The 16,105-nt window shown below is 45.8% G+C and overlaps 1 protein-coding gene and 1 pseudogene across 1 annotated transcript; both read left to right on the top strand.

The window, feature by feature from the left end:
• Positions 1-11,565, top strand: part of LOC130868537 (uncharacterized) — a 66,973-nt pseudogene extending 55,408 nt beyond the window's left edge.
• A 4-nt stretch (positions 11,566-11,569) lies between these two features.
• On the top strand, positions 11,570-14,580 carry Gprasp2 (G protein-coupled receptor associated sorting protein 2). Its single transcript, XM_057760455.1, has one exon. The coding sequence runs from the start codon at positions 11,746-11,748 to the stop codon at positions 14,266-14,268; it is 2,523 nt and encodes an 840-aa protein (XP_057616438.1). The 5' UTR covers positions 11,570-11,745; the 3' UTR covers positions 14,269-14,580.
• The last annotated feature ends 1,525 nt before the right edge of the window (positions 14,581-16,105 follow it).

The raw sequence follows: 16,105 nt of genomic DNA, 5'->3' as shown, positions 1-16,105 counted from the left end.
GCCTTGTGGGTGCTGGGAATTGAACCTGGGTCCTCTGGAAGAACAGTCAGTGCTCTTAACTGCTAGCCGTCATCTCTCCTTCTTCATGTCCTTTTATTTTTTTTTGTTCTATTTTTCTTTCATTATTATTGTTACGAATACATATATAAATACAATCCGCTTAGTTAATTTAGTGTTGCTCACATATATATGTTTTGGGGGCTGACCACTTACTATTAGATAATCAATTCGGGAGCTCATCCCTGGGGAGGAATGATTCTTTCTCTCAGCAGTCATTAATTGCCTGTAGGTCTTCCCTTAGGGTGGGACTTTGTGAGATTTCACCCATCCACATTGGCATGTCAGCTGGCATTGCCATTGATCAGGCTACCATATTTTGTTGAGCATATATAGGTGAAACTTTCTTGTCCTGTTTGGAAGATAGAATCTCATGACAGACTTCTTGATCTTCTGACTCTTACAGTCTTTCCAGACCTTTTCCGGTCATGTTCCCTGAATGTACAACCTTAGATGTAGTGATTAGGTTGTAGAGGTACCAGTGTGGGCTGAGCACCCCACAGCTACTTGTTCTTTGCATTTTGACCAACTGACGCTTCTGTGATGGTGCCTCTCTGTTTTGATGCTGCTACAAAAAGGTTTCTTTGAAGATAAGTGAGAGTTATACTTATCTCTGTGTTACTAGAATGCATTTAGAAATTTTACTGATTTTAAAATGTGGTGGTTGTATGCTCTCCTGTAGGGTTCATGGCATCACCAGCCAAGGGTAGTTGATTAGATTTATAGTACCAGACAGGAATTCCCTTCTCTTTAGAAGACCATAAGTCCAATTAGACAGCTGTTAGTTACTCACAAGGTACACGTGTCACTATTACACCTTTGGGGATATCTTCCTTTGCTGGTCATTGGTACTTTTAGGTGTCATAGATAGGTAAGACTTGAATTTGTCTTTCCTTTGGCAGATTACATATCTCCTTCTTGTTCTGTGAGAGCTAAGTAGCAGTAAAAAGGCTTCCAGGCCATTTCCAGCTTGATTCCTCCAAGCTCTATATCCAAAGTGTGTGGTATCTTCAGCCATTGAGAGTTACCTATTGGAGACTGTGGATCCCCAGACCCTGAATTTCCTGTGACGCCCTGCCTGCCCTGCGTGCCGAAGTAAACAACTTGTTTTCCTATGCTTGCAGCTGTTCTGAGTAAACAACTTGTTTTGCAGCTGCTCTGAGCACGAGACCCTCAGGAGTTCCTGATGGCGGGGAAATGATTTCTGGTGGGCTTGCAGCTGAGAGTTAGGGCATGGTCATTAGTCAAGGAGACCCTATATAAGCTGCCCTGGAACTCAGTAAAGTGAGCATTCTTTGCACCCCCGTGTCTCTCTCTCTGTCTCTCTCTCTGTCTCTCTCTCTCTCTCTCTCTCTCTGTGTGTGTTTATGTCTCCAGCCCCTTGCCCGACTTGCGAAATGTACCATAGTGCATGGCGTATAGAGCAGGTGTTGCGCTATAGTTACTTTCAAATTCCAGAAGGCAACCAAATGCAATGGCAATAGCCTGGAGTGTTTGGGGCGAATCTTGTGGATTCCTCTGACTAACAACTTTAAAGGAGGTTTCTCATTGTTGGTGTTGGGTTTTTTGTTAGATAAACTATGAATCATGTGAGTATGTGTTGGGAATATTATTTTGAGGTGTGTGACTTTTGTTTATGTTGCATTTGTTTAACTCTGTGAAGCTGTGATTCTTTGCCTGTCTCGAACACCTGATGATGTAATACGGAGCTGAATGGCCAATAGCCAGGCAGGAGCAATGATAGGCGGGGCTGGCAGGCAGAGAGAATATATAGGAGAAAACTGGGAAAAGGGATTCAGAGTAGTAGCCCAAGAAGAAGGAGGATATCAGGGCCAGCCACCCAACTACACAGCAATCCACAGAGTAAGAGTAAGATTTTAAAAAGTAAGAGAATGGGAAAAACACAGAGGCCAAAGAAGCTGGGTGATGGTGGCGCATGTCTTTAACCCCAGCATCCAGGAGGCAGAGGCAGGTGGATCTCTGTGAGTTCGAGACCAGCCTGGTCTACAACAGCTAGTTCCAGGACAGGCTCCAAAGCTACAGAGAAACCTTCTCTTGAAAAACCAGAAGTTTATAAGGATAAAACTCCATGTGTGATTCATTTGGGAGCTGGATGGTGGGTCCACAAAAAGAGTCTGAAGGGTATAACATCATACTACTATGGTCTGTGTGTTTATGTATGCATATACACTTATATATGTTATGTGTGACCTTAGGTAAGCATGAACCTATATGCGTCTCTATGGATTTTTCAAGCATCTTTAGTGTTATTCATGCCTTTGTTTTGCTGAAGAGGGAACAAGGCTAAGTTTCAAAGTAAGGGAAACAGGTTGAAAGGGGAGGAAGGGCAAGCAGCTGCAGGACTTAGATAACCAGAAGGGAAAGGAGGGGAGGCAAAGCACTGGCATGCACAGAAAGAGCATAGAATAAAGCTGTTCTCGGGTCCAGAATTGCTCATCACACATAGCCCATGTCACTAAATAAGCTCACAACACATTTTCCCACAGGTTTTTCAGTCTGGCAGCAAAACTTGTCAGCTTTTGGTAGAAGCATTCCTCTGTAGGTAAATATCACAACAATATGCGGGTGCTCCCCCACACCCCAGAATTAGAAGAGGAATTGGTGCTGCCATCATTTTCAAACACCTTTGAACTTACAGGATTGGGGATTGAAATGAAAAGTACCAGTGGCATTAAGGAGAACAGTTCAGTAAATACAAACTCTCTCTCTCAGGACTTTGATCCTCATTTCTCAAGTGTTATTCACCAGTGAGATTATACTGTGGAGAAAAAGAAAAATGCACAACAGAAGACCATTTACTTACCATTTTAAGGATTCATTTTGTTTATGTGAACATGTCCCTGGAGGCATGAAGAGGGAGTCAGATTCCCTGGAGCTGGAGCTACAGGTGGCTCACAGAGGATGGTGCTGGGAACTGATCAGTGGGTCTTCTGGAAATGTAATGTGTTTTTAATCACTGAGTCATCTCTCCAGCCCCAGGTAAAGATATTTTAGCAGCAGAATTAAAGTGGTCGTTCTCTAATAGACAGTATCCATATATCTCCAAATATATTATTAAAATCAGTCTCAAGAACTTCCTTCCATCCCTCCTTCCATCCCTCTTTCCTTCCATCCTTCCTCTTTAATTGAAAATAGATTAAAAAGATAGGATATATTCTGATTATGTTTCCCTCCCCTAACTACTCCAAGATCCTCCCAATTCCCCACACCATCCCAATTCACAACTTTTCTTGTTCTCACTCATTAGGATACAAATGGGCATCTAAAAATGTAGATACAAGCCCACAAACCAGAATAGGACAAACCAAACAGAAAAGAAGAAGCAAAGAAAAAGCACAGGAAACATATATAGATGCCAAGACACACACAGAAAACCCATAAAACATAAAACCAGTAGCTATTTTACACACACACAGTCGCTCACTTTGCACTGTCACTGTGGGTCACAGCGTTTATTATCATCTGCTTCAGGGAAAAAAAAAGCTCTGATTATGTATATGTATATATATATATGCACACATATATACACACATTTATTCGTGTGTGTGTGCATGCACCAAAGGACATGCATGAAAAAAAAACACCTGACAAAGCTTTATAAGACCAAGAACCTCCAAAAATGCTATTGAGTTAGTTTTTGTTGGCCATCTCTTCTTGGGCATGGGGCCTAGCCTTATATGTACACTCAGAGAGACTACATTGTGTTAGAGATGTGGGCTTGTGTCCACTTTCCCTCTCAGTACTGGGACCCTATCAGTCTCAGCCCCTTGCAGGCCCTAGGCAAGTTGCCACAGTCTCTGTGAATTCCTATGTGCATTGGCTCTGCTGTGTCTAGAAGGCCTTGTTTCCTTGGTGTGCTCCATCCCCTCTTGCTCTTAAACTTTCTGACTCCTCTTCTGCAGGGTTCCCTGAGCCTTGAGAGGAGGGATTTGATGGTGAGGTTCCATTTAAGACTTGAGTGTTCCTTGGGCTGAGGGATCCTGGAGTTCACTTGAAGAGAGGGAGGATGGATCACATGAACAAAGCAGGGTGGTCAGGAGCATGATGGCGAAAACCACAGAGCCAGCCAACATCTGACCCAAGCTAGTTGGAGCTCATGGACTATGGACTGACAGCTGGGAAACCTGCATGAGACCAAACCAGACCCTTTTAATGTGGGTGACAGTTGTGTGGCCTGGTCTGTTGAGGGAGCCCTGGCAGTCTCTCCAAGAGTTATCCCAGGTGCATGAACTGGCTTTTTGAAGCCCATTCTCTATGGAGGGACACCTTGCTCAGCTTTGATATTGGTGGGGGGGGGGCAGGCTTGGTCCTGCCTCAAGTTGATATCCCAGACCTTGTTAACTTCCCAAGGAAGGCCTTACCCTCTCTGAGGAACAGATGGGGATGGGAAGGAGGAGGGGAGGGAGGGGGAACTGGAGTCGGAATTTACAATGAAAAGTAAATTTTTAAAAAATAAAAATGTGGAAAAAAAGACTTGAGTGTTCTAAAGTCTTTCACTCTGTGCTGTCCAGCTGTGGGCCACCGTATTTGTTACTGTCTGCTTCAGGAAAAAGCTTCTCTGCTATTGGCTGAGCAAGACACTGATCTATGAGTACAACAGAATGTCATTAGCCGTCATTTTACTCAAACCTTCCCTTAGCAGAACAGTAATAGTATTTGGTCCCTGGCCTATCTAGTATCAGACTCTTGACAACCAAATAGTTTCAGGTATGAATTCCATCTCCTGGAGTAGGCCTTAAATCCAATCAGATACTGACTAGTTACTCCCGCAAGGTTTGCGTCACTGTTTCCCTTAGTGCATCTTATAAACAGGGCAGCTTTGCAGCATGTAGAGGACCTTCAGTAGCACGAACACTAGTCCGTATGGGTGAAGGCTCTATGTAGGCACCAGATCAACTTCTCCAATAGTTAATGAACTATGGAGATAATTGTCTTCAGCAACAGGGCCTTCCCATCAGTTTGTGGAGAGCAACAACTAGCCTTGGCAACAGCCTGGGTTGTTTGGGGGTTGCTTTTTTCTTAACATATAAACAATGTGAGTCAAAAAATACTGTTATGGAAATACAGAAAACTTCACAATGAAAGCAGGTTTCTCCTTTCAAATTAGTAATGGTTTGCAAAAAGAAAAAAAAGGTAGCAGTCTCCAAGTTGAGCTTCAAGGACCATCACAAAAATATTTCTTCCTTAGTAAAAAGAGAGAGAAGAGGTAGGGGTAGTAGCAGTGTTGAGAAATGATTGCAAACCAGATTTTCCTAGAGACGGAAACATAGCAAACGGTAGTGAGTGTAGTGAGTCAGGATGGGAAAGGAGTTTCTTAATATTGACATAATGAATTACAGGACTCCCTCAGTATCCACGGCAGAGGGGTCCCAAAACCTTCTCAGATCAAAGTCTATGGGAATGCAAGTCACTTGCACAAAACACCAAGGAATTTCCATATAATGCATGTGCTTGCCCCAGTATAACTTCATCCGCTTTGGGTTGCTTAAAATACTGAATACAAGGGGTTCGAGATTTCTCAGCTGTTAAGAGCACTTACTATCCTTGAAGAAAACCTGAGTTTTATTCTCAGCACACAGATACTGACACACAAACATCTGTAACTTGAGTTACAAGGGACCCCATGTTCCTGACCTCCGCAGGTACTAAGCAAGCATGTGTTGCAGACACACACACAAAACAGCTATGCACATGAGAAATTATTCATTAAAAAGGCTTAAAATGCTGAATACTATGTACAGACTATATGTACTATGTACATATGTACAAGCAGTGGAGGAATGTTGGCAAGAAAACTTTGCTATGCACAGAAACATATTTTAGAAAAATTTTCCCAACCAGGATGCCTTGAACACAGAGAGGTGGAACAGGAACTAGACAGATGCACCTGTGTTACGAATGTGGTAGCTTAAGATAAGGCACATTTATTATTTTACAGTTATGGAGGTTATAAATTATATTTAAAAGATGAGAGTAATGCAAAGATGTTCTGAGGGTTCCTCTCCTGTTACCATCACTATGGGAGAATCTTCTAGTTTTTTTTTTTTTTAGTTTTTCGAGACAGGGTTTCTCTGTGGCTTTGAAGCCTGTCCTGGAACAGCCTGAACCCTGTCTTGTAGACCAGGCTGGTCTCGAACTCACAGAGATCCGCCTGCCTCTGCCTCCCGAGTGCTGGGATTAAAGGCGTGCGCCACCACCACCCGGCTCTTCTATGGTTTTCTGCCCAGCTTCTGCTGACAGATTACATTCTATGGCTACCGTACTCCCATCTTCAAAGCCAACAATGGACTTTCCAGCTTTTCTTCCCCCATGCTGCTTGCTTCGAACACAGAAGCTTATGCCACACCGAAGTACTCTTGCAGTTATATTGGAGAGAATAATCCAGCATAATTGTGTGTTAAATTCCACGATTAAGAACCATAGGTACTGAACATGGCGGACAATGAAGGCTGATGAGAAGCCAAGGACAATGGCACTAGGTTTCGATCCTAATACATGAACTGGCTTTGTGGGAGCTTAGCCTGTTTGGATGCTCACCTTCCTGGGCCTGGATGGAAGTGGGAGGACCTTGGTCTTCCTGTAGGGCAGGGAATTTGGACTGCTCTTCAGTATCGAGAGGGAGGGGGAATGGACTGGGGGGAGGAGAAGAGGAGTGGGGATGGGGGAGGGGAGTGGGGGGAGGGGGCAATGTGTGGGAGGAGGGGAGGGAAATGGGAAACGGGGAGCAGTTGGAAATTTTAATTAAAAAAGAATTAAAAAAAAAACCATAGGTACACCTGCAACTTCAATTCTCCTTGGCCAAATAACACATATTCACAGGAATGGACTGGGTATGGGTTGTTATTTTGCTAAACACTGGGTAGGTGCTTAAATGAATTTCTAAGTGGGCAAGCCCAACGGCTTCAGTGTGTGCTTAATGCGACTGCTGTTTTTCCTACAAACAAGCACAGACAAAAGAGGATGAAGAGCAGAGGGAATTCTGTGGATAGAGCAAAATGAAAGATTCAAAATGAGTCAGATATGGGTCTTAAGAGAAAAGATGCGTGGAGGGTCCTTTCCCTGAGATACACCGTGAACCTAGGCAGTTAGACATGGCTGACATCGGAGCTAGTTAATTCCTCCTGCGTTTGCATACGGGCGAATATGAGAGCTTGGACATGTTTGGCAAGAGAAGATTTCAGAGCACCATTGGCAAGGAAACTGAACAGGCCCAAACTGTGTCCCAACACTTAGCTATGGAACAGCTGAGAGGCAGGACTCTAAGACACCCTGAAATACTGACAGGGAAAGGGCAATAGTCAATAAATTTCTACTTAGAATGAGAAAATTCTCTCTCTCTCTCTCTCTCTCTCTCTCTCTCTCTCTCTCTCTCTCTCTCTCTCTCTCTCTCTCTCTCTCTCTCTCTCTCTCCTCTTCTCTCTTCCTCCCTCTCCCTCTCTTCCTCCGTCTTTCCTCTTTGCCTCTGTTTCCCTTTAGAATAAGGGTAGTTGAGGAGGGGGAGGATGTAACAGAAGCCCCCACTTCAGATCCCTTAGAGACAGAAGAGCCCCCCTCCTCTTCATGGCTGCATGAACCAGTGAGAAAAAACATGGGAGAACCAACAGGAACAACCTACTGGCTGTCTGTTGCTAGGTCACCTGTCCCCTCTCAGGCTGCAGTACTGAGTGTCCCCCGCCCCCCACTTCCACTGGCGTCATATGAGTGGGTAGAGGGGGAAGCAGGGAGGGGCAGGCAATGTCCAGCCTCGTTTTGAAGTGCTGATGTACCTAGGGGCCCACTCAGTATCCCTCCGCTGCCTCCTGCTCCCCAACTCCAGACACCCCCCTTCATGTAGTCCCCTCCTCCCCAAAGCCCTCATAGACCCTAGCTCTCAGGCACCCCCCACCCTGGAGTGGCACCAGAAAAGTGGTGGTGGTCTCTGGTTAGGGTGAGCAGGGGGCTGCAGGAGCTCACTGTGCGACCCACCCCCTCCCCAGGGGCGCTGGGCTGCGTGCGGCCCCGCCCTCTCGGAGTCGGAACTACGGTGGGCCCGGGAGGGGGCGTCGAGCCCGTGCGCCATATCCCTCCGCCCCCTTCCCGACACCCTCGAGGCGAGCTGTGCCTGCCGCATCCTGCGCAACAGCCCCTGCCCGTTTGCTGCAGAGGCGTGGGGGCGGGACGCGTCTCTGCCATTCCACTCGCGCGCAAAGCGCCGAGAGCCCAGAGAGAGGAGCTGCGGAGGACCGAGCACAGCCGAGAGCAGACGGGGGACGCGGGGAAGCCCGCAGACCTGGGCCGTGCGCCTGGCCAGGCAAGTGGGGGTGTGTCGAGGGCTCGGGGCGGCCGCGCTCTGCGGACCACCGCCCGGCCCTGACAGTGCAGTGGGGGGCGAGCGGGTCGCGGGGGCTCCCCGGAGTGGTGCGCGGTTCCCGGAGATCCTAGGTGGGAGGAGGAAGCGGGAACCCGGCTCGGGCTGCGGGCCCAGGGGGCGGCTGGAGTGACTGGCTGTGATAGTCTGGAGGCTGGCGGGGTAGACAGCCTGGCTGTATCCCTTCAGGTGTCAGAATAGGCCCAGAAAATGTTGTACGGTAGGCAACGGCGGGAAAAATGGCGGTGCGGGAGTTGTGTGTGTATGGGGGGGGCGCGCTGGGAGCCCTAGGGTGCGGGGCGGGTGTCCATCTCTGGGGCCAGCTCAGCTGGGGGCGGGGGAGGCTGGTGAGTCGCCTAAGCTACTAGGACGCTGATCTGTTTCCGGAAAGGGACCCTTGTACCCTGCGCCCTGGGTGCCGTCCCTTCCCACAGGCTCCTGCTTGATGGCAAAGTCTCCTGTCTGCGCGGTAGGTCTGGCGTGTTCTGACAGGCCACAGTGAGCATCTGTAGACCAGAGGCTTAAGGAAGGAGGAACAGGAAAATGACCTGGATTTCTGGAGGTGTGTGGCAATGGGAGTGGGCACCAGACTGTGAGTGGAGATGCGAAAATGGTGGGGGTGACAGATCAGACAGGTGGGGTATGCATTAGTGTCTCTCTCCTAATCTCATTTCTCACAGCCTTTCAGGTACTTTCCCCAATGCCCTTCCCCTCCCTCTCTCCCTCCCAAATTTGGGGTCTGAAAAGGTGGTTTAGGGATGATGACGGAGTCATAAATCCAAGGACCACTTCAGTACCTGCTTTCTAGAATGTGCTGCGCCCTTCCCCCATTTTTTGCTGCGCAAGAAAAGGAAATGTGGCCACCTAGTGGTGAATCTTGAGAATGGCAGAAGGACTAATGATTATGACATCAGGAAGTGGGTGTTATCTCAGGAACCCTGCAGCCAGGCAAAATAAAACTAGAATGTTCCAGCAGTAGGACCCTAAATGATGAAAGACACACAGTCTTCTCCTTTGTGGTGTTCTTCTCAAGAAGATCAGCTGCTGCCATCATTTCCCGATTGCCTAGCATTTTCACCTCTTTGTTCACAGGCCTGCTTTAAGTCTGATCAGTTCTGCGAGAAAGAAAATAGGTATCGAGGAGATTGTCTCAAGATCTCTGGAGGTTGGTGAGAATCGTGGGCAGTAGAGGACCCAGGTACTGAGGAAACAAATGCAGAATGCTCAACCCAAGAGGATGCATGATGTCTTTCCTGTCCCCTAAATCTGCCCACAGCTGCTGCCATCATGTCCTGATTGTCTTACATTTTCCTCTTTGTCCACAGACCTGCTTTAAGTCTGATCAGTTCTGTAAGAAAGAGAAGAGCATTGAAGAGAGCATCTCAAGATCTCTGGAGGTTGGTGAGAATGGGGGGCAGTGGAGGACCCAGGTACTGAGGAGGCAGATGCAGATTGCTGTAACCTAAGAGGATGCATGATGTCTTTCCTGTCCCCTAAATCTGCCCACAGCTGCTGCCATCATGTCCTGATTGTCTTACATTTTCCTCTTTGTCCACAGACCTGCTTTAAGTCTGATCAGTTCTGTAAGAAAGAAAATAGGCATCGAGGAGACTGTCTCGGATCTCTGGAGGTTGGTGAGAATGGGGGGCAGTGGAGGACCCAGGAACTAAGGAGTCAGATGCAGACTGCTGTAACCTAAGAGGATGCATGATGTCTTTCCTGTCCCCTAAATCTGCTCACAGCTGCTGCCATCATGTCCTGATTGTCTTACATTTTCCTCTTTGTCCACAGACCTGCTTTAAGTCTGATCAGTTCTGTAAGAAAGAGAAGAGCATTGAAGAGAGCATCTCAAGATCTCTGGAGGTTGGTAAGAATCTAGGCAGTGGAGGACCCAGGTACTGAGGAGGCAGATGCAGATTGCTGTAACCTAAGAGGATGCATGATGTCTTTCCTGTCCCCTAAATCTGCCCACAGCTGCTGCCATCATGTCCTGATTGTCTTACATTTTCCTCTTTGTCCACAGACCTGCTTTAAGTCTTGTCAGCTCTGCAAGAAAGAAAACAGTCATCGAGGAGACTGTCTCGGATCTCTGGAGGTTGGTGAGAATGGGGGGCAGTGGAGGACGCAGGAACTGAGGAGGCAGATGCAGACTACTCTAACCTAAGAGGATGCATGATGTCTTTGCTGTCCCCTAAATCTGCCCACAGCTGCTGCCATCATGTCCTGATTGTCTTACATTTTCCTCTTTGTCCACAGACCTGCTTTAAGTCTTGTCAGCTCTGCAAGAAAGAAAACAGTCATCGAGGAGACTGTCTCGGATCTCTGGAGGTTGGTGAGAATGGGGGGCAGTGGAGGACCCAGGAACTGAGGAGGCAGATGCAGACTGCTCTAACCTAAGAGGATGCATGATGTCTTTGCTGTCCCCTAAATTTGCTCACTGCCACAGCATCCTTTGTTTCCTTTCAGAGCTCCTAGGAATGTTGAGGTGCATGTGAATTAGACTATGATCCGTAGGACAAGACATGAGAGCTGGGACCAGGGAACAGGAACTTTAGGCAGAAAGCAGGCATGGTTTTGTTGTTGGATTGGGCTCAGAGATGTGTGCCCACGTAGCAGGCACCGAGCCTCCATTTTCTTTTATGCATTTGTAGGACTTCCTGCCGTCAGCTGTTGATCTTAGCACCACCTGGACATAGAAGAGAGGAGGGAATTGCTCCACATCGGTGAAGGTGGGTACGGGTGAGGGTTCACGTTTAGATGAGGGCAGTAGAGATCAACAAGACTGACTACTGAGAGATTGGGGCTCCCCTCTGTCTTCATTTCTAGCGTGTGCACTGTCTCCTCAACCCTGCACCTGTGTTCCAGCAGGCAAGAGGAACATAGAGGTTTTCTCCTAGCTGAGCTGTTCCACTCACCATCATTCAGCAATGTCTCTGTGTAAGTTTCTCCAGGAGGCAAGCGAACTGTATAGGACTGACTTGCTCTTTTTTCTCTTCCTAGATCACCTACAGTGGCTGCTTGGTGATTCTGCGCTTGCTGCTGACCAGTGCAGTCAACAGGTCTGCACCCACCTGGGACCTGTCCATCTTCCTCCGGCTTGGTTTCGCCTCTTCTGCACTGTATCTGTGTTATTGACTGAGATTGTTCTTGGGTAGGAATCTTATTGGTGCCAGATTGGTGGTTTACCTCTGCTACTCACTATATCTCTTGGATCATCAAAAGATCAGAGTGTGAAGAAGATACAATATTGTGACAAATCTCTTGTTGAGACTGAGACTTTGGTAGGCATCCTTAATTGAGCCTTCTCTCTAATTTAAACCATGACTGGGGCAGAAGTTGAAACTGGCTCTCAGGCCAAACCTGATAAGAAGCCTCAGGAAGAGGTTATGGGTGGGGCCAATCGAGAAAGTGAAGTCCCTATGGTGGTCAGACCCAAAGTCAGGCCCCAGGCTCCAGCCACTAGTGGGGCAAAGCGCAAAACTGGGAGTAAATCTTCATCTCGGGCAAGGCCTAAATCTGAAACCCAGTCAGTGTCTGGAACAAGGCCTAAAAATAATGGCCAGACAATGGCTAGGGCAAGGCCTAGATCTGAGGCCCAGGTAATGCCTGGTGCCAGGCCCAAAACCGATGCCAGGGCAGTAGGTGGTGCTCGCCCTAAGACTGAGGCCAAGCCAATCCCCGGAGCACGACCTAAGGATGATGCCCAGGTGTGGGCCCAGAGTGAGTTTGGGGCTGAGGCAATGTCACAGGCTGAGAGAGCACCCTTACCTAATGCTGTCACGTGGCCCCTGGTCAGTGCTGCGTCTACATCAGTTCCCAAATCCAAGAGTCTCTCTATGGATAGAGAACTGGTCAGTATGAATGAGGAAACCTTTCCTGGGGCCCAGGGTCAGGCTGGACTCCAGCCCTGGTTTAGACCTGGAGAAGAGACTAATACAGGTTCTTGGTGTTATCCCAGGCCTAGAGTAAGGGAGGAGACCTCTAATGAGTCTGGGTTTTGGTCAGCAGATGAAACTTCTACAATGTCTTCTATCTGGACTGGAGAGGAGACCAGTATCAGATCCTGGCCAAGGGAGGAGACAAATACTAGGTCCAGGCACAGGGCTAAACATCAGACTAATGACAGGTCCGGGCCCCGATCCAAACAAGATTCTTGGTCTGGGTCTGAGGATGAGGCAGGCAACCCATTCTGCCTTTGGGCTGGAGAAAATACCAATGACTTGTTTAGGCCCAGAGCCAGCGAAGAGGCAAATGTGCGACCTAAGGTCAGGGCAAAGAGAGAGAACTATTTTGAATTGGAATCTGAAGATGAGTTTTACAAAGAGTCCTGGTTTTTGCCTGGGGAAGAAGCTAGTAGGTTCAGGCGCAGAGACAAGGCAGAGTCTAATAATATCTTGAAAAACAGCAACGAAAATGATGTTAAAACCAGTGACAGGGTCAAACAAGAATCCAGCTTTGAGGAGGAAGTCATTATTGGATCCTGGTTCTGGGCAGAACAGGAGACTGGTTTGGAGGCTGGAGCTTCAGCAGTCTGTGAATCTGAACCAGGGGCTGAAGAGGGAGCCATTGGTGGAGCTCTGTTTTGGAATGAAGAAAAGCCCAATTTGGGGGCTGTGGCCAGAGATGAGGTCAGGCCTGAGTCTGAAGAAGAGGCCATATTTGGGTCCTGGTTCTGGGATAGAGATGAGGCCTGCTTTGACCTAAATCCTACCCCTGTATACAGGGATAAGAGCAGGTTCAGAGATGCAACTGAAGACATTGATGAATCATCCAGGCCCAAAACCTGGGATGAGGTTACTTTTGAATTCAAACCTGTTCTTTACTGTGGGCTTGGCTTCCCTTTTGAATTCCCCTTTAGAATATTTGAAGGGGATTCTGAAGATACTGAGGCAAAAGCCAAGGATGAGGAACTTGGTGCAGAAGGGGAAGGGGAAGGGGAAGGGGAAGAGCAGGAATCTGGCCTTCCGCCTGATCTGCCTGAACCTGAGTTCCCATTTCAGTATGATCCCAATTACCGATCAGTCCAGGAGATTCGAGAGCACCTTAAGGCCAAGGAAAGTGCAGACCCTGAGAACTGGTCTTGCAACTGCATACAGTGCGAGCTTAAAATTGGCTCTGCAGAATTTGAGGAACTCCTTTTGCTAATGGATAAAATTCGCGATCCTTTTATCCATGAAATCTCTAAAATTGCAATGGGTATGAGAACTGCTTCTCAGTTTACCCGCGATTTCATTCGAGATTCTGGTGTTGTCTCACTGATTGAAACCCTGATGAATTATCCTTCCTCCCGAGGTAGGACTAATTTTTTGGAAAATATGATCCACATGGCTCCACCTTATCCAAATCTAAACATGATTGAGACCTTTATATGCCAAGTGTGTGAGGAAACCCTTGCACATGGTTTGGATTCCGTTGAGCAGCTCACTGGAATGAGGATGCTTAGACACCTCACTATAACTACTGATTATCACACACTGATTGCCAATTACATGTCTGGATTTCTCAACTTATTAAGCACAGGCAATGAAAGAACAAAGTTTCATGTTCTAAAAATGCTGTTGAACTTGTCTAACAATCCTATGGTGGCAAAAAAACTATTCAGTGCCAATGCTCTGTCCATATTTGTGGGTCTCTTTAACGTAGAGGAAACAAATGATAACATTCAGATTATTATTAAAATGTTTCAGAATATCAGTAGTATTGTAAAAAGTGGCGCAATGTCTTTAATTGATGAAGATTTCTGTCTTGAACCACTTGTTTCTGCATTCCACGAGTTTGAAGAGCTAGCTAAACGGCTGCAAATCCAAATAGACGATCTGGATGACCCCGAGGAGGGACAGTAAATTCAGTGTGTTGACCCACCTGCCACTGCTCAGCCTTATGTTCCCAAAGAGCCCCAAATAGTGCTTTGGTGTTCACAGTCTGGTTCTGTGCTGTAACTTAGATTTTTAATGCTATTGTTAACTTGTCAAACTCTTGTTGTGAGCTGGATCATTTGTGGATGCCAAAATATATCAGAACCGAAAACATATTTGTTGATATTTGTCTTACTGTTCAGATTGTGATATTTTTTAGAGTTGAGCTCCCAGTGAACCAAGTCATATGAGTAAGCTACCCTGCTCTTTGTTGTTTAAACATGTGGTTCTCTACTTGAGTCTGTGTTTTCAATAAAGTTCGATGTTGAAATTGGCATAAATGACCCTTCTTCACTTGAAAAAGCAGGTGCAGATCTATTATACACATTCAAAATATAGATGATTAGTATTAGAACAAGCACATGCTTAGTAGAAAATCCTATTTTAGGAAGGGAGATTACTGTGAACTTTGGTACTCAAGAAATGCTTCCAAGAAGTGGGACCTAGATAGTCCCTGAACAGTAAGCATCTTGGAAATGAGCCATAGTGATGTGAAGCAAAGTGTGTGTTGGGAAAATATGTTCCAATAACATGAGTGAAATAATTGAGAGGAGCGTAGAAAGTACATACAGGTGGAAAATTAGGCAAGGTAAGTGTTGAGGAACTGCATAAACCAAACTGAAATTAACAATTCGAAGTTTAGATTTTGCTTCAATAGTACCTAAAGGGTGAATGAAAAAGACTAATTCAGTGGTTCTCAATCTGTGGGTTGTGACTCCTTCAATAAACCTCTGTAGCCAAAACATACTTAGAATTCATAACAATAGCAAAATTATAATTGTGAAGTAGCAACAGAAATAACTATGGTTAGAGGTCACCAGAACATGAGGAAGTGATTTAAAGGGTCACAGCATTAGGAAGGTTGAGAACCACTGTGTCTAATTAAATGGGCTCAGAAGTAATATTTCTTGTATGATGATAGTTCAAGGAAAGTACTAACAATTGAAATAACTGTATGGATTGATTTATTGACATGAAACAACATTAGTAATTTTATAGCAAACTAGAGAAGAATTTGGCATCATGTTTGAAAAACTATGTGTTTAAAATGTATGTATAAATAAAATGGCTGAGCTCATTGTGACTAAAGCAGCTTCATATAGCCCTTATCTGGATTAAAATATACAAAGCTAAATTTTTAGAGACAGGCATTTAAGAAACACAAAATTTAGCAAAACATACGAAAGTTAATATGTTCCCATCCAGTGAATCTAGTTGTAGATGGGCATGCTAGGAAAAGGATATGTTTGTATAAATGATTAACCTAAAATGTTAAGAAAAAGTTTAGTGATAAAGTGATTTAGAAAAGCTGTAAATGAATGGGACTTCAGAACCAAGTTTACTAAGTTTGTATTGGGCTGTTGATGCTACAATAAATGAAATTTCTCGTGTAATTATGACACTCAAACAATCATGACATTTCCTTTTTAGGTGGCAGCAAAGTTCTGCAGCTAGACAGTGGTGGTGGTCGCTTATGTCACTGACTTGTACACTTTACATTGATTACAATGGTAAGTTTATGTTCTGGGGATTTTGCCATGACACAAAAGCCACAGACCACAGCAAGCCTTCATCCAGGAGTATTTCACAAGTCACGAGTAAACTTGGTTTGGAGATAGAGTCCAAATTATGGGAAATAGAAAATATTTTGTTATTGTTAGACAGAAAAAAATATTTATTTTCTTTGTTCAGAAAATATTTTCAAAGAGATAAAATTGCAACTCGTGTTAATAAAATGGGAGCATGCTGCACAAATTTTACCAAG

Source organism: Chionomys nivalis, chromosome X, assembly GCF_950005125.1.
Source record: "Chionomys nivalis chromosome X, mChiNiv1.1, whole genome shotgun sequence".
Taxonomy (NCBI): domain Eukaryota; kingdom Metazoa; phylum Chordata; class Mammalia; order Rodentia; family Cricetidae; genus Chionomys; species Chionomys nivalis.
This window is presented reverse-complemented; position numbering and strand designations above follow the sequence as displayed.